This window comes from Rhyacophila brunnea, unplaced genomic scaffold, assembly GCF_057557595.1.
Source record: "Rhyacophila brunnea isolate RB1 unplaced genomic scaffold, BYU_Rbru_1.0 scaffold_4, whole genome shotgun sequence".
Classification (NCBI taxonomy): domain Eukaryota; kingdom Metazoa; phylum Arthropoda; class Insecta; order Trichoptera; family Rhyacophilidae; genus Rhyacophila; species Rhyacophila brunnea.
Genome location: NW_028233068.1, coordinates 51,701,241 through 51,720,440, shown reverse-complemented (window position 1 = coordinate 51,720,440; position 19,200 = coordinate 51,701,241). Strand labels below are relative to the sequence as shown.

Sequence of the window (19,200 nt, the reverse complement as noted above, 5' to 3'; positions counted from 1 at the left end):
TAATATAATATAATATAATATAATATAATATAATATAATATAATATAATATAATATAATATAATATAATATAATATAATATAATATAATATAATATAATATAATATAATATAATATAATATAATATAATATAATATAATATAATATAATATAATATAATATAATATAATATAATATAATATAATATAATATAATATAATATAATATAATATAATATAATATAATATAATATAATATAATATAATATAATATAATATAATATAATATAATATAATATAATATAATATAATATAATATAATATAATATAATATAATATAATATATTAATTATCATCTAGTCTGGAAAAAATGTGTACATGACTCTTTAACTGTCTATCACGGACGCGTATGGATTGATAGGATAGCAAGGTTAAAAAAAGGGATTCGATTGCATATGTAGAAAATGATTTTGTTTTAGGTTTCGGATACATACAGCTTTCGTTTCTAAGGGCGTGATGATTTAGATATTTCTCTTTCTCCTTTAGTGTCACGTAGGGAATTCATATTTGGCGGAAATTTCAGAAAGTTTTTTTTATAACACCACCATGCGTGAAAGCCTGTAAGGTGGTCTTATTTATGTGACAGAAATTGTGCCTAGTAAATTCGAGAAGACATATTATGTATGCATACCTACCTACATCATATTGAAAAAGTTATGATGCCATGAGAATATTATATAGAATTTAATAATGTTGTATTTATGCACGCATTTGAAATGATTTACTGGCATTAGGAGATGATCCGATAGGTAACTAACACAATATCTATATTACTCTCTACCATAGTATTGTATATTATAATTAAGTTAAACTTAATTTAATCAGTGTTATGAAAAATATTATTAAATATTATTTTATGAAAATTAATGTGTGAAGAAAATCTTGTTTACATTAATGTAATGTTCCAAATACTCTCTTATAGCACAGGAAAACAATAGTTTATTAATTTAAGAAAACAAAACATTGTGGACATAAATCAAAATTCAGGACGTTCACAACATGAAATTTACATTATAACAAATATTACTCTCACAAGAAAGCATAATAATAATAATAAAAACATTCAACAATTTTGTACAATAAAATAAAATTTCAAAAACAAAATGCAAAGTACTTCATTGAAAATGTCTATGTCTTTAGGAGCGCATGTACTAACTAGTCTGGCACCCCTCGCTAATGGCTTCTGACCCAGAATAAGTCATGGCTGCGACCACGTAGATAATTGACAGGCGCGTAGAAATTTAAATTCTTTAGGACGCCAGGATAAGAAACCATCCCTCGTGATAGCAGGCAAAAATGTCTCATGAGCAGAAGTGACTTACGAGATTCAAGAGAGTGAAAAGTGAGCATGCCTTGTAGAAAGGCAGTCGGAAAGTAATCGTTCGACGAATTATTAAGAGCATACTTCAGTGAAACGGCAAATAATTTTCAGCAATGTGTGGGAGGTAATTTCGCAAGCGTTGCCAATCGGAGAGCGATTGTCGACCTGTGAGCACGTCAATTTGTTTTGTGATGGCGTCGGAGGAATGAATTCTTAAATCGTGTAAAGATGACTAAAAAACGTTACGTATTTACTCGAAAAACAAAACATGTCAATGAATATATTATAATTATTACTTAAATAACAATAAACATAACATTAAATGGACGCATGTTGAATTTTTATGACAAATTATGTTTTGTTTGTCACGCGTCGTTTGCACAATCTTCCCGTCGCGTAGTCACGATCGTTTTAGACCATGCCTCAGCTGAAGTTAAGAAGAAAAGGAAAATAGTTACATGCCTTAAACTGACATCGAAAAAGTTTCTTCTGGACGCGCTTTAAAATAAGCTTGTAGGAAACCTCATAAGTCATAAGGACTCCAGATACTTTATATAATATTATATCAATATGTTCTGAGCGATGTTCGTGTGACTGTCCAACCCTCCACACTTCATATACATAGTAGGACTGGAATGACATCTAACCATTATCATTTTAGTACAAGGTTTAGGTAATGGCTACATAATATTTTCCGCAGAAGTGTAAAAGCACCCCTGAATTTTGACCAGTTCAATGGTGTGGTCCCAGTTATCAGTTCGCAGGTTCTGTCATCTCTAAGGGACTTGCTTATGATCACAGAAATAATTAGAGAAATAAAAACAAGAAGGCATTCCGATAGATATCAACTTCTGCATATTACCATTCAAGTGAAGATCTCCGGTAAGTGACACCCTGGTAGAAAAAATGTCCTATCTCAAGGACCTCAGAGACTGGTTTGAGCACAGCACTCCATATATATTTAATCAGAAAATGGCTAAACTCATCGCCGATATCTGTTAACGGATATAGCACAAAAAGGTTAGGTTAGGTTATTGTCCTACAACAAGAAATCGGTGATAACAGGAAGTCGCTGTTGTCGCATATAGAAAACTTCTCAGTGGGTTACCTGTCATGGCGCAAGCGTGCCAGAGGCGTGTTTAATTAGTGTATCAGCTCTCTCTTTTTCGATGCGACTCCTTTTCTTCTTCGACCAAAAATTTACTAATAATAATTCTAACATCACTCCTGATCGTTTTAGACGTATTTTTATTATAAAAAGCTTCAAATTACGTAAATTGATACCTATATCCGTACACCACGGGAGCGTAAAGTGAAATGATAAATTTGGGGCGTTCCTTATTTGAAAATTTGTAGGGGATTGTTAGTTCACAGTTTTAACATGTAGACAAGAAGTTCTTGTTCAACAGTATATTAAAATATTCTAAAGAATAAACACCAAATACGACGAAATTTTTAATGAATCTCGTCAGAAGATTAGTCATTCAAGATGAAAAATATGTAGGTATATTACGGAGTTGCAAGGATTGGCTGTTAGCCATTCGCTTTAAAAGTATTATGGAGAAGTTAATAGAGGGAAGATAATGGAGTTACAACCGAAATAGCTATCGACAAACCTTATAAAAACCTGTAGAATTTAATATTAATTATATTTTCATTTCATGTCTAAGACACATTCCGCAACTTCTATGGGCGGCGAATCTGGAGAACGGTGGTCTTGGATTGCCGCCTTTGGGGAAGACGAAGGCGCTGGTTCGACCGAGTGAGGGATCTTGGTAGCTTTCACTCTGCCCTGAGAGAAGCAGGCGATCCTGAGGAATATTATGTTGGTCACGCAGAATGGCTTTTTGAAGTGACTATGATGGAACGAGATTCGAACCATGGATTCCTGTTGAACTCATGCTATTCACATCTGTTTTGCTAAAATACATATATTGTAAATCAACACAAATTTCTACAAAACACCGCTTCATTCGGGCCATAGCCAATTTATAAGTAAAACATAGCCGTAAATAGTCCCAGAATTGGATGTGTCAATAAATTATCATAATATCAAAAAACGCTGCCAAGTGCACTTTACGAATTGCAGCATTGATATTCGTGGCGCGTACTAAACTAGCCTTGTCGATATTCAAAAGGTGTGCGGTTTAGAGTCGACGGTGCCGGCACGTGACCGGAATGCGCGAAGCCGATTGGCCGAGCGATCGCCCAATAATGACACTCAACAGATTAAAACCCGACGACGTTATTGACAGATTGACCGGTATCACTAGATACTCTTTTAATTAATTAGACAAGACCCGCGGCACCCGGTTCATTAATTAGGGTAAAGACACGGACAGACAAGAGATTTGAATTTAATGGCTTTGATTTTAGAAACACAACAATACGCGTGTGCATTAACGGCATTCTAACCAATAATAATTATAATCAGCCTCCTTTAGTTCAGATTTTAAAATTAAGCCGCAAGCAATATTGAGTATATTCATATTGCGTGCGTACATAATTATATTTTTTTAAATATAGATAACTCGAGGGGCCGAGGATTAAACAAGTACCTACATCATACAGTGAGATAAGTGATACATTATTAAAAAATGAGTTAGAAGCAGTTTTCAAATAGGAACATTTATTATTTTTGTTCGTGATTAGTGATGGCTAGTTAACACGACTCAAACATGTACGTACTAGGTACCTGTTTTATAATTACATTCCAGGACTCATGTGTATACGTGTTATTGCTTTCATAGAAACTTTTATCATTTGAATATTTTGGCCAGATCTGTACCTACCCCTTTTTAAAAAGTTTTAAAAGGACGTGAACCGTAATTAATACCTCTTCGATAACCTATGAGTATTAATAATTGAGGTGCCATGATGTTTAAGTGAAAATGCCCATCGGAGAAACGAGCACACGTAAACAAAATTTAAAATTGTAGATTGTAGTAAACAACAAAAGCTAATACAAAACTGCCTAAGCGTAAGAGATCGCTAAACTGCCGAAAATAGAGCGTAAACACTTAAACGTATGACGCCGCAGATTTTCTAAACCTAACATAATTGACTCTTATGGCGACCAGGTCGGACGGTTGCCACAAAACACCTAACCGTATACCGCCGTCTGGCGTATATAATATTGAGAGCATAGCCCCCATATCCTGAAACGGAACCCCAGGCTATGATCTTTGGCACGCCACCTTACCTATCACTAAAAGTAAAGGCGGTGTGACGCTCTACAGTAGCGTTTACCAAAATGGCGAACGCGGTAAAAGTAGGGATTATTTTGTATTTGTTTATACATTCATTGGAATTATGTTGTCAAGTATCAACATACAATAATTAAAAATTTCATCGCTCAAACACATACTTTAAAATACTAACATTATTTAAGTTTTTTTATTATTTGAGCAAATTCGTGATGTGTATTTATCTCACTTATCTGCCCCCTCTGGGCCCCAGACTTGAGGGGACAGTGATTGAGAGATACACCGAAGCGACATTATTTACTATTTAGAATATGTATCTACTTAAATGACCAATCACAAAAATGCGTATGCCACACATACATAACAATGAAACATCAAAACGGGCTAAAAATACAGCCTTATACGATATTTTAGGTACCCATAGTCGCCATCATTCATATGCCAACGTACGGTACCATATTCATTTATTATATTATTATGTATCACGTAAAACTCATATTGAAAAAGATGGGATATATTTTTTTTATCTGGCGCGTGATCGAATCCATGGCGTCAAAGACGGACACTACAACTACACGACCGTCGGGTTGCATAGGAAATTTATAATTTAATAATAACAAAATATTATAGGTATATTTTTCTTCACAAAAAAGAATTATTTCAGACAAGTGAAAAAAGCCGCCGGCCTCAATCGGATACAGTAAATCCAATAATCCAACAGCACTTCCTAATACGAAAACGAGGTTCAAACACCTCTGTCGCCGAAAGATGTTATAACTAAACTTAAGTAGTTACAAAAAATTCTTCCTTTCTAGTATGAGCCCAGTTATTACTGTTATTAGTATATCCCTATACAGAACATAGATGCCGTCAATCGTGCCAAATTAAAACAGTATATTATATAATATTAAGAGACATAACCATTGGAAATTTTATGGATTCAAAAGACTAGCTAGAGTAGAGCATCTTAAACCAGTGTTTAACCATAAGCCCTATTGTGACACTACACGTATGTATTATACCTACGTTTGTATCTGGCAGACGAGACAGTATTGGAGTCAGGTCACTTTTATTACACAGCTAGTGTACTCAACTATCTTCGATATTACAATCCAGAACCTGCACAACACACAGAGCAGTGGTGGCGAACCTATTTCACGCCAATGTTTAATTTTGAAGAAAAAAAAATACCCATAATAATAATAAATGGCACATCTAATGTATAAAAAATTAAAAAAAATAATTAATTAGTAGCTTCTAAAATCAAATTTTACAAAACAACATCCTTGCATTAAAGATATAAACCTCTCCCGGTCCTCCTCAAGAACCGGGAAATTGAAATTAAAATTAAAATTAAAATCGCACACGTAAATTCATACAATCCTATAATTCAGATAATAATACAGACGAAGGGGATGTGGGACTAGCTCGGGTGCCCCGAAACCGAGGATTATCTCAAGTCAAGTCAAAGTATAAAAAATAGCAGGCAAATACTCTTCAAGAATAAGTATTACGTTTAATGTAAAAATATAATTGTACATATAGGTTGGTCCTTAGGTTTTATGCGTCACATGTAATACTATTGCACTAATCTCATTAGGCGATGGAGGAAGCCGCGCTGTAAAATTCTTATTATGATCGATTTAAAATGCTTGGGACCACTATAGCGAGAGAATGCCTCATCTGATCAAATCAATTCTGGAGTCAATGTGTGCGTCAAGGACTAAACTAAGTAATACAGTAACAACAATTTCATTTCTATCCGCGAAACTGGCTGTACCAAATAAGAAACAAAGACTTGGTAGAGCTAGCAGTAGTAATTCTGGCAGACAGTTTCAAAGTTAGTGGATCGAAATGTATGGCGCTACTGAAAAAAGTGCTGAAGCTGTATGTATATAAGTACTATGTTCTGTGAGTGGTATATAGAAAATCATCGTTTTTAATAGAATCGTTAAAATCCTTTACCCCATGGAAAAACTGCTCGACACGCCAGACAGTCGAAAAATAATATTTGAAATTTTGACACGCGTATGTAAAAAGGTTCGCAAAACCTCACATAGAGTATAGACTGTAAACTACCACATCTACCAACTCACATAAACATACGTAAATTTTAGATTGTTGACATTTAAATTTACCACGAATTTAAAGAATTGATTTAAACAGGAGGAATTTTAAAAAAATACTGAAAACCAAAGATCGGAGAGTCTTTCGTTCAGCAGAGGATTAACCCCGGTCCCCGGCCGATTATGAATTATTACATTTTTTTATCAAGATCAACAAATGAAAAATATTCACAGAAGTCTACAATATTCATGAATATACAATACAAAACAGTTTACTGTACATCTTATAATAATAAATTATTGATTATTATAATATATATTTTTCTAATTCTAAAAATAATATTGTCATCATGGATAACAATAAAGAAACTAGTGGCAACATACCGCCGCCGAACACAAACACCTGATTCCGGAACCTGGTAATTATCGGGTATCCGGTGCATCACCAATTCCGTTGACCAGGGCGTCCACAATAGAAACAAGTATGTCACCCACCATTAGGGTGACAAATAACGAACAATAAACTTCCTAAATAATATTTACGCTCTAGGTCTATCTAGGACCATGCAAATACCTCGCAACATGTGAGGAAAGCCAACAGACTTATTTAGGAGGATTTAGTTGCTGAAATGAAATAGGAGCATTATACCCCCTTTACACGTGCATGGATTTACTGTTGACAGTAAGTATTATCGCGGCTATAACAAGAAAGTGTATGAGTAAACATGTATTATCCTGCAGTCGCAAGCTTGCATTCATGAATCAAAAAGTTTGGAAGCTTCTGAATTGTCATGCGACAGTAGGGATTTTTTTAGATCTGCGCCTCCGCAGTAGAGCGACAGTGGCGAACCTGCCGGCAAAAAAACGAACTATACTAATTTTTAGGTTAACCGATTTTCACTCGCGTCTCGCTTACTCTTAAAGAATAAGATTGGAGATACAGTCAGCACTTATACGTGTAAACAGCTGTTATTGTCCCGATAGTTTAAAATACGCACTATTGCTGTCAGTAAATCCATGCACGTGTACAGCACTAATAAGGATGATCGTAACGGCGTATTGATAATTTTATTTATCATATCAAAATATACAACATATCAAAAATATTGAATATACCTACCTATATAAAATATGCGTTCTTTTGGAAGTCAGATTTTTATTAGTACCTACCCGTATTTTCTGAATATTTTGATTTGGGATTTTAAAAGAACCACTACATCACATCATAATGCTCCCCACGTTTAAACTAATATAATGCACACATATCGGTGGCAATATGGTACAATTTGCTCTGTTGTCATGACACAAAGCAGACAAACGGAATGTGTATATTTCGTGGGGATGCTGAGGACTATTAACCGTAGCCTTAACCAACCCCACTTGCAGTGATTGTTAAATTTATAACAAGTCAACAATAAAAAAACCTTATAAAGTTAGTCGAAAAAGTTTAGTCTAATCTAATGTATAGAACAGATTTTTTACTAATTCATAGTTTCAACGTTTTTTATACGTATGTATTAAGTAAAATAATTGAAAATGTAAGTTATCAAAAAAATGTCTCAAATTGCAATCTTCGTATTTTTCCGCTAGGTGCCTCTGCACGATAATATATTTTGTCTAAAGCTACCAATAAGTTCTAAAAATGGCGTACGTAAATTTTAGGACTAATTCAAAAATTACACATGAATGAAGTGCACAAGTACAAGTAGTAAGAGGTAGAATAAACGTATTAGCATAATTAGTAACAGTAATTAGTTTTTAACACCCACGATGGCCGCGCGGCTTACGCGTCGGCCTATAGAGTCGAGGGTCCCAGGTTCTAATCCTGGGTCTGGCAAGTACACATATTGGTTTTCAATTTGTGTAGTCGGAGTATGGACCTAATAGGTTGAGCAAGTGGCTGACATCCATTTCTCGTAAAAACAAAATCTGTTAATACAAAACTCCACTCCGTGGAGGCCCATATGATCTTATTAGGATTGGACATGGTCGGAGGGATAATTAGTTAATCATGTTTGAAAGATAAGATTTTGTTCAGGATAAAAAAAAAATGAGCGAATTGCCTTAAACACCACCAATTCTTTTCTAAAACGAATGTTTGAAAGATATACATGTTGTTCAAGTTAAAAAAAAATGAGCGAATTGCCTTAAACATCACCAATTCTTTTCTAAAACGAATGTTTGAAAGATATACATGTTGTTCAAGTTAAAAAAAATGAGCGAATTGCCTTAAACATCACCAATTCTTTTCTAAAACGAATGTTTGAAACATATACATGTTGTTCAAGTTAAAAAAAAATGAGCGAATTGCCTTAAACACCACCAATTCTTTTCTAAAACGAATGTTTAAAGGATATACATGTTGTTCAAGTTAAAAAAAAAAATGAGCGAATTGCCTTAAACATCACCAATTCTTTTCTAAAACGTTATCAAGACTATTGGTAATGGTGTAAATGGCGAAATAGCTATCTACGGCGAAAATTTAATGTAATTATTAAAACATTTAAAATAGAATTCCACCCAGTAAAAACCTATTTAACATATACATTGTATTTAGCCCCGCCGCCATGTCTTATTATTATAAGCGATAATCATGAGATAGGTCACAGAAGAGAGAAAATATCTCGGGTCAAAGTGCCAAAGAAAATTCGAACTCCATTAATGGCTGTTAGCATAGGAATTTGGGGCGGGCGTACAAGTAGTATGACTGGTAGCACATCCGCATGCCCACTGCGGAGACGATAAATCATCGAACCTGAGACCCTGGCCCCCCGGGGGGTCGGGGCACAACACAAATATTTATAAATAATTCACGAGCTGGGGCGGGATATAAAAACAAGCGATCGAGAGGGTTGCGAAAGTGGAGGGGGCCGAAAGAAAACTGAAAGAAAATTCACGACCGTTTATTTTTAATTTCGCTTTTATGCTGCGGTCGTATTCAGAGTTTATGCTCGGGAATTATAAGGGGGGAGCGGTATTAAAGATGAAAGCATTGCTTCCTGTGACTTCGATCTGACTGCAGAATGACGGTGCGAGGCTTTCAATAAAGTGAGGCATTTACCGTCTCAAAGTTGAGTGGCCGTTCGCATCAAATAAATCAAACCACGCGAAACTTTTGCATTTCATATTATATACAAATATCAAAACAAATCTTCAAAAAAACTTACTTGTAGGTAGGTACCTACAATAATAGAACCACGACGTTTGCATAACATTTAGGCTTGGTCTCAGAGATAATATTTATTGTAATTGGGTAGATCTCCACTTCAGAGAACCGCAGAATCACCGCTGAATTTTCGGGCTACAGTGGAACGACACCGTCAGGGCCATATTTACACCTGCGGGCACCGGGCTAATAGTCATCGGTGCCCCAAAAGATCAACGATGACCAAGCAGCGTACGCATCGGCTTATAAATGTCCCAGGTTCGAATCCTTGGTCTAGCAAATATACATATTGTTTAATTCGGAAATGTACTATTTTCAAAATTAATGACAAACCTGGATTTTTCAAAATATAATAAATCACTCACCATGATCAAATAAATGACTGCCCTCGTAAATAAAGGACGGATGCTGCATATTGCATAATATTTGCAGTATAAATTCTGACCCGATAACCAAACAATAATACCCAGACCTAATGTAGAAGAAGCAGGCAATACTATTAAGAGAAAATACTCTGGGTATTATAATTTAACTAAGCACGAAGAGTGAAAATGAAAATCCTGTCAATTGTAAGTACCTAAACGTCGTCTAAAGAAATTCTTCCCGCGGCGCTCCCAGCACAACAATGAAGGGCGCTTGGCCACGCTACAAGACCCCAGGAAGTCAAACCAGTAATGAATCTGCTGATATAAAGTTCGCCCCTACGATTATTCGGACTTGTAGAATGAAGAAATGTCGAATAGCAGTGACTAAGAGTGAATGTTACCTTCGTTGGGCGAGGTGTACAGCTTCTTGCAGACCTCTTGGGTGCCGCCAAGGTTGTTGAGCTTCTGTATGCCCTCTGCGCCTCGGTGCTCCATCACCTCGCGCAGCTGCTTCAGCGACACGCCATACTGCGCCGGTCGACCGTCTATCGTCGCCATCGCGCCCGCGATCTGCAAACACAAAAAATTATAAATAAGCACTCACTAGCTTACGTTTTTCAACATATTATACGTGGTTTAAGTACCTATAAGCGAACTGTCAACTTGCTAATGCTTGTCTGTGTATCTGCGCATCTATTATATACACAAGACTGCTATCGGCGGCTATCCAGGGTAGATTTTTTTATTTTTGTATCAAAGTATTATAATTTTTACTATAAGTTAGTTTTATTGTTACAATAACTGTAAAGTTTCAACAGCACCTCTCTTAGTTGTGCTAACTTTTAGAGCGAGATAGACAGTTTTGACTGTTTAGAGTTTTAGATGGCCAACTTATTGTAACAATTATAATACCTTAATACAAACATATGATAAACTACCCTCGATAACCGCTGATAGCGGCCGATGGCAGTCTCGTGTATATAATAGATGCGCTGATGTCCATTAGTGAAAACGCGGGGACCGGAGTAAACTGTATTTTGAGTACCCCGTTCAAAATTCAAAACTATAAAGAAGGTAATATAAAATTCTATCTTTTTTCACGGAATTTAACAGTATCGATTTAAATAATAAAAAGGGCGTTTCATGATTTCGCACTGCCGGTAATCGGAATAATTCTCCAGTCCATTATCTAGTTTTGCGAAGGCTCAGAGAAACCTTATATTGAGCTTCGTGAGCAGCTGATGTTTGCGACAGATACTAGGTATGTGCGGGTTGTATGACTTTATAGAGCGAACCAACTCTATGATCCTGAGATTGAACTTCTAAACGAACTTCGACCTGGCTTGCCTATTCTTCAAACGTCCCGGAAGCAGCTACATACTATCTACAGAGTGTATACGGCGGAGTTACGGGATGTATGACCTAGAATGACCAACAGGGATTCTTAGAGGCACCGTGTGGTATTCATGTGCACCAGAGAGACGGACATGGCCGAAAAAGAAGAATTTAGTCACTTTTGACTCATTGTAGACAATAGAAAGTTTCTAATCCTTTTCAGTAGGTAGGTACACTAAATTATCAATCTCCTTATTTTACAAATCTACATACACAAAAAATCGACTAACACTATGCTTAATCGACAAAAAATAGCTTTGTTATATTATGCATTGCGAACAAACTATGCATTTTTTGTAGTAGGTAGTTGTAGTTTAAGAATTTAATATAGATGTCATAAAAAACTTGAAGCCTGGGGAAAACTCTCTCCCCTTACTTATACGGCATGCTGATACATATGTCTAGTCTAAAAAATGATAGTATCAGTTGTTTATTATTCCGCAATTATAATTTGCAAAACCCGCCATTGATGATGCCAGTTGGAAAGGAAATAGCTGTCTTCAACCACATTGCGTCAGTTACCAACAAATTCAACTTACTCGAGGGTGAGTTTAGCTTTAGTTGAACGTTGTTTTATAAAGTTTTAAGATACTCAACCAACTTGGTATACGTCCACATATAAAATAAGTATTAATTTATATTATATTGCACATTTTTTTTAATATTCCTATGCATTCTATCATTGTTCTTTATTATGAAATGTTGAAATGTTGGACCGAGTGGGAAACATACGAATTTCGCATGCCGAAATGTTTGCCGATAATTTGAAAATACATCAGCGCATACATCGGTGCTAAAAATAAATAATAGGTAGAAAATACGTAGATATAATTGGAAAATATGTTATTAACATTTCATAATTACGTGCTAAAAAACAAAAAAAGGTGCTAAAAATTTAAGCAAGTACCTATTACAATAAATCATATATATTTCAGAAGTTTAAATTATTATCTATTCACAAACAAAAAACGGTTTATTACAATAAATAATAATAATATAATGCTTCAAATTTTCGAAAGTGAATCTTTGACGATTTGATCCTAGCAAATTTTTATACATGGAAAAACTTCTTATCACTTCTACAGATTGACACACACATGATTTTCCGCCCCTGTGGGGGGCGCTCCCATAAGGAGTAGTGCTCCCCAGCCGCTCGGTCTGACCCTGGTAGTCAATGTGCCACCGGTGTAATGATTACGACCCTCGACAAAGCCGAACAAAAACAGACGATATGACACATAGGTATAAGTCCCGCAGTTTGCTCTGGCAGGTCCCACGACTTCTCAGGGTGAACTGCGGATGTATAAGTCGGTCACGGACCATGTATATATAAAGTAAAGTGTTATAGGATTAAATTTGAATTAGATATATATTGGATAAAGGGGTTAATTAAATTAGATTAGATGTAATATAAGATTTGATTTGTTATTATAATAGGTATTGTAAATTGTAAATTAATATGTAATGCAAGGGTTAACGAGGTAATAAAGGGGGACTTATGGATGGGCGTTAGTAGTATATAGTAGTTAAAATAATTAAGATAATTAAGGAATTAATGTAATTTAAGTAATATTAATATTAATCATATTATGTACATCGATATCGCTATATGTTTGGTTGATAGTCTGACATCCGTCAACCTTATATAAATGTGTAGCATATGGCGGTATCGGTGATCAGTGTGGATTTGTAAGAAATACAACCACCCCTAACGGATAAAAAGGCAAGATTATTAAATCCAAAGGCAGTCTGTTTTGGCACTTGTGGGTTCCGGGAGTCGCTTCTGCGACGGCTTGTATCCCTGGGACCCTCACGATCTCGTCTGCATAACTAATTAGAAATAATTAAGTTAACGTTAAATAATTAGTTAATAATAATCAAGTTAATTTTAAAATAATTAAATAATAATATTCGAATTAATTTTTAATTAATCAGTAATAAATGTGGTTATTTTTGTGACTTCGGATATTAGTTGACTCTTGTTTATTGAGATTTCGAACTGTGAACTTCGAATATTAATTGATTTGACTTTTCTTTTTCCTTACTAATTGTGGTGTATGGATAATAACAATAAATCGAGTTTCTTTTAATTATTATAAACTTTGGGACTTTCGATACCAATGTGAATGATACTTTTTGACTATAATCCTTGATGAAGGAATGCCATAAGGCCAAACATATTCTAATAACAATAAAATACGAGTTCTGAAGATTTCATCTGGTGTTTAATTGACTTTGTGCCCCGTGGCTTCTTGGTTACTCCACGTCCATGAGTTTCCTGCCTGTTCCTCCACATTAATGAACCTCCACTTCCAAGTGCCTGAGCTAGTCAGGAAGTCGGAGGCCTTCAAGATGTTATTATTGCGTATGTAAATGAAACTATTTCTGAAGTAGAAAAAAATTAAACATCTCAGTGGGTCTATTCTATACTTATCGAACACTAAATTGATAAATAGTATCAAACTTAGGGTAGGTTTGTATCAAAATATTAGCACTTATTGTAACAATTACACGAAGCCGGTTTTTATTGTTGCAATAAGTGCGATATTTTAACAGCAGCAAGATAGGTGCTGTTAAAATATAGCACTTATTGCAACAATAAAAACCGGCTTCGTGTAATTGTTACAATAAGTGCTAATATTTTGATACAAACCTACCCTAAGTGTGATAATATTTTTCACTTTATCACTTTAGCGGTCGATAAGCATAGAATAGACCCACAGGCATCTGATGGATTTTCTACAGCAGCTATAATATTCTGTAGCGTTTGAAGTCCAGTATTTTTATTTAAAACACTATTTAATTTTGTACTTCTTTTTATTCCAATTGGTCCAGGAACATTTTCTTATTATAGTAGCAGTATCTATTGTTTAAAATATTAATTTGCTCCACTAGTGACTTTGTAGATGATTCTAACATTTCAATTGTGCTTACTAATGTTATTCTGTTAATTAATTTTGTGTTTATGTGAAAATATGTGCTTAAACTTAAAATATGTAAAAATATGTAATTATCTAAAAATATTTAAAATAGGTATAGGTATAACAAATACGGCTTAAGTGTTTAGAAATTGTCTGAAACAGACAGATATTTTTGATATTTTGTTGTGGGGCCACTCAAAAAAATATATTTAAATACCTAAAATAATAATATGTATTGTAAGTAAGAAAAGAAGCGACGGGAAAAAATCCGCGGTCTACTAGATACCGATGTATGTATGCGGAGTGGCGGAGACGGGTATCGGGGTAACGGGTTATCGCACGCCTGATGATGATGATGGCAAATTTGTAGGCAGTCACAGTCAGTAGCCAGCTAATACCAAGTTAACGACCACGATAATCGGAATACATTTCAATTAGGCGTGGGACGGTTCGTAAAAAGCGTAATATTTAAACGGTTGAAAATCAATAGGACCACGCGAGTATCGATCGGCGGCCGTTTCAGACGCAGACGGCGCGTTACGGAAATTAAAATATATATTTCACTTCAAATACCAAACGGTGAAATTTTTACGCGGGTATTCAAATTTCTCCCTTTCCGGCGCGAGTGTATGCCCCACCAACCCGTCGACATTTCCATCGGGCGATTCGACTGTTTTATTTCTCAGCCGCGGCCGAAACTCTCGCGCCTTTCGCTTTTCAAAAATTCAGATTAAGAAAATAGAGGCCTGCCTACCTGCAAGGTGTGTTGAGACGATCGATATCAAGTTGAGATATGATATTATTTTTTTAAACAAGACTGAATATGCTCAACATGTAAGAATACAACATGGAAAAGGTCTCAGAAACATACCCATTAGATTAACATTAGAAAAACGCTCGGTTTGAAATTCGAACACACAATATTTTGCTTATAGTAACAGCATTCAACTAGCAGATCCTACATATTATATTCCAGATGCTTCTTTAAAGACAGATTCCAGTTCTGAATTCTTCTCATATACCTACATAACATTTCACAGACCTTTTAACTTTCGTTGCGAGAGAAATATTAAATTCGATAATTAAATACAAATACGAAAACTGCAACATTTCCGTATCAGACGACAGACGACGAACAACGATTTGAGTTATCCTATCACCACCTGCCATGCATAGCAGCGATTTGTACACGGCCATCTTCCATGACGCTATACACGAGTCTGTATAAAAATATTTAAAAAAAAAAAAAAAAAAAAAAAACAGAAGTCAAGATCTAAAAAACAGAGCTTATTATGGTCATGAAACAACATTTTTGTTAATTCTACAATTATAAGTTGATTATAGTGAAAGCACTTCGAACAACAAACTCATACTTAAAACGATATATCGTAAACTTATCGATAACACAAACGCATAATTATTTTATGTAGTGTTATTTCTTGGTGAATAGATACGATAGTTGGAAGAATAGCTCCTATGAATTAAATAACATATGACAAACTACTGTCAAACTTTTTACCAATCCCAGTACCTGCATAAGGCACTGGGATTTCATCTGGCTTTCATTCAAAACAAAACTGGTCATACATAATATTATGATTGTACTCGTATTAAATATGGAGACAATACTAAAAATAATAATATTTAAGTAACATGTTTACATCGTTCAACAATCAATACATCAATGTGTTTACTAATTCTGTCAGAATATTAAATTCCTATGTAACTCAAATATTTATGTATATATTCATATTGTACTTATGTGGATGTAGCTAGGTTTAGTAGTTATAAACGAGCTGGCTATGATGATAATAATTTTTTTAAAGTATTTTTCTGGTAGTTTACAAGGTATAGGCACTTGGACTAAGTCCCACAAAATAATATATCTAATATATTCAATAAAACAAAATGCAAAAAAAATGTACGGTCTTGGAATACTTTCCGTCTCGGTCAGTTTTGATTGTTCGTTGCCGGACTTCCTATATTATGCGAGCGTTTGGCCAATTACTTCCGCATGCAAGGTTAAAAATAATAATGTATTCCTAATTTATATGCGAAATATAATATCGTCTTATTTATTTAGTCGAATTAAAATATTCTCGGTACACGTATTTATTTAGAACAACGAAACACGCGATTCCCATTTTAAAAAATACAACATTCCCAGCACTTGGTGACTTTCTACAAGACTTACAAATATTGATCTTAAATAATAATTTGCTAATTTGCTTTAATGATTTAAAAATCATTCTTGAATTCATAAATTTTGCCAAAATCAACTAGGAAAATTAAATTAATATTCATATTAAATCTAATAAAATTGGATACCGTATGGTATACGGTCATCACTTTCCGAGAGGAAAGCTCATGGCGAACTGTGCCACGGTAAAATGGTTTACGTACAATTTACATATATATTTGGTCAGGTAGATCGCAGAGAATGAGAAAGATATCCCTCCTTCCACTGACACAAGTCCTGTGTGTCACTGAATGTATATAGATGGGGTAAAGTGACGACACACAGGAGGCTGCATGACGGCCCAATCATGCAAGTCACGATCTTCAGTCATGAGGCCACGTCAAAAACAATAGATACTCAAAGTAGCGCCACTCGTCAGTACCATTTTCCAAAATGAAGCCAGTATTTTTGAAACGGCAAAATTAATTTGAAACAATCTTATCAATAATTGAACGTAGTTATGCAGAATGTAGCCAGTCCACAATAATGTCGAGCTGAGATAATGGCACTTTAGCAACAACATGATATTAAAAATATATGTAAAATTGTAAATAGTATTTTATTTCAAGAATATTTTTTTGCGGCTTGGCTATTTTCAGCAAAACGCAGAGAAAACCTTCTCGCATCTGATCTATATCATATCTCATTTTTTTTATTTTTTGTGGACTGACTACTTTCTGCATAACTATGTCAAAGTAATGTAAGCCGTTTATTTTAAGTGGGATAAAAAATGGACTGTAAAAATATATTAATTCCATATAATTCGAAGATTAAAGGTAGTGCTAAAGATTTTGTGACAGAACGAGTGTGAATTATTGTTTGACTTGCATTTAAACGTCGCTGAATGTTAGAGTTACAGTAGGTAGGTACCTATATGAAAAAGTATTACAACTTAAAAAATAAAACGACATTAGTATATTGTGTATTTATGTATAAGATTCTATGTAACACATTGCATATGGAGGAAAAATTTAGGTGCGGCGCTCAGTGTCAAAAAACGAGCATCAGTTCACTACACCACTGCCTAATCTACACGGAGGTAGGTATATATTATTGATACTACGTAATTTTACCGACACATTTATTTTCGATAATCAAACAAAGATACCTAGTTTAGTTTTGTCTGGATATTGTGTTAACGAACTAATAATAATAATGATAATAATCGATTAAAATGGTACAAGTAGAATATTAATTTTAAAAAATGTGCCAGGAACAATTTTTACACCACCAAATATTTTCAGATTCTGACCAAATGATTCACACATTATAACTGCTATGATAAGTACTGGGAACATATTAACTTTAAAATGATTAACTTAAATAAATCGGTCAATTCATATTATCTTGTATAGTTGAATCCATTAATTTAAATAAAAAAGAAAGAATTTTACAAGGGTTAGTTGTTAGCCATTCGTCCAACCCATTGGGATACTTCCACTGGATCAAATTTATATTAAAAAACGTGAAGCATTTTAGTTCAACCGCGGGATTGATCCCGTCCTTGAAAACGACCACTCTACCAACCAAGCTACAGTGTATGCTGCACAACACTTATTCTTGTAAAAAAAACAGAGCATTTATCTGATGAAATTATACTTCAAATAAATGGTCCAATAACAAGCTTAGCAAAGCTACCATAAAACCCAGCTCTCTAGTACATATGCATACGTGAATTGCAAAAAAAAATACAAAAATGCCAGTCAATTAATTTCTTTGTTCATAAATTGAAACGGACGTGTCCCAAAAACCAGGACTTAAATCATTTAGGCATTGGGTCAATGGAATTGTGGCCATAAATTAGAAACGCACGATACGAAAACGTCGCAAGCTATCGGGCATCCACGAAGAAGGAGACAACCCGTAATCCTTTGGGAAACATTTATAGCCGACCCTGTATACGCCTGCTGTACTGTTGTATCGGATATCTATTTATAAAACGAGAAAACTGGCGAACCTTTGTTTTGTTTCAATATAAAAAGTAAACTAGTGACCACAAGGAAAATTCTAAGTAATAGAAGAGTCACTCTGGATCTTAAGCAAAGTCACATCTTTCAATAATTGACAGTAGTTATGGCGAGTTGATTACCAGACTCATTGATATACTACTAGATGAGCAGTTCCCATACAAGTGTCATTTTAAAAATGTACCACAAAAGATATTACGAATATCACCTTATAATATTTCCTTGTAGGTATAATGCGTTAAGACCGTTAACATGGATTCCCGAAATTCACCCGTATTGCCCTGGCTGTAAAACTAAATTTGCGTTCTTGGAATAGTGAACCTAAGGGTGGCTGCAACGCAAAACAGACAGAGCAAGTCGTCAGTCATGCGCTGACTATTAGTTAGAGTAAGATGCAAGCTAGATCGGGCTTACTCAGTAAGTTTTAACAAAGGCCGAGTCGCTGAAAATCGGGCGTCATTTTAAGAAGCATATGATTCATCCAGTAGTATATCAATGACCAGACTGTATTTTTATC

At 34.7% G+C, this 19,200-nt stretch overlaps 1 protein-coding gene across 14 annotated transcripts in view; it reads right to left on the bottom strand.

Annotated features, from left to right (window-relative positions):
- The window catches only part of PMCA (plasma membrane calcium-transporting ATPase 3), a 398,702-nt gene that overhangs the window by 73,835 nt on the left and 305,667 nt on the right, over nucleotides 1–19,200 (bottom strand). For all 14 annotated transcript variants that reach the window (XM_085953876.1, XM_085953871.1, XM_085953875.1 and 11 more), the window contains one exon: nucleotides 10,563–10,731. In XM_085953876.1, the coding sequence (XP_085810002.1) occupies nucleotides 10,563–10,719 (157 nt within the window). In that variant the 5' untranslated portion in view covers nucleotides 10,720–10,731. The remainder of the gene's footprint in view (nucleotides 1–10,562; nucleotides 10,732–19,200) is intronic.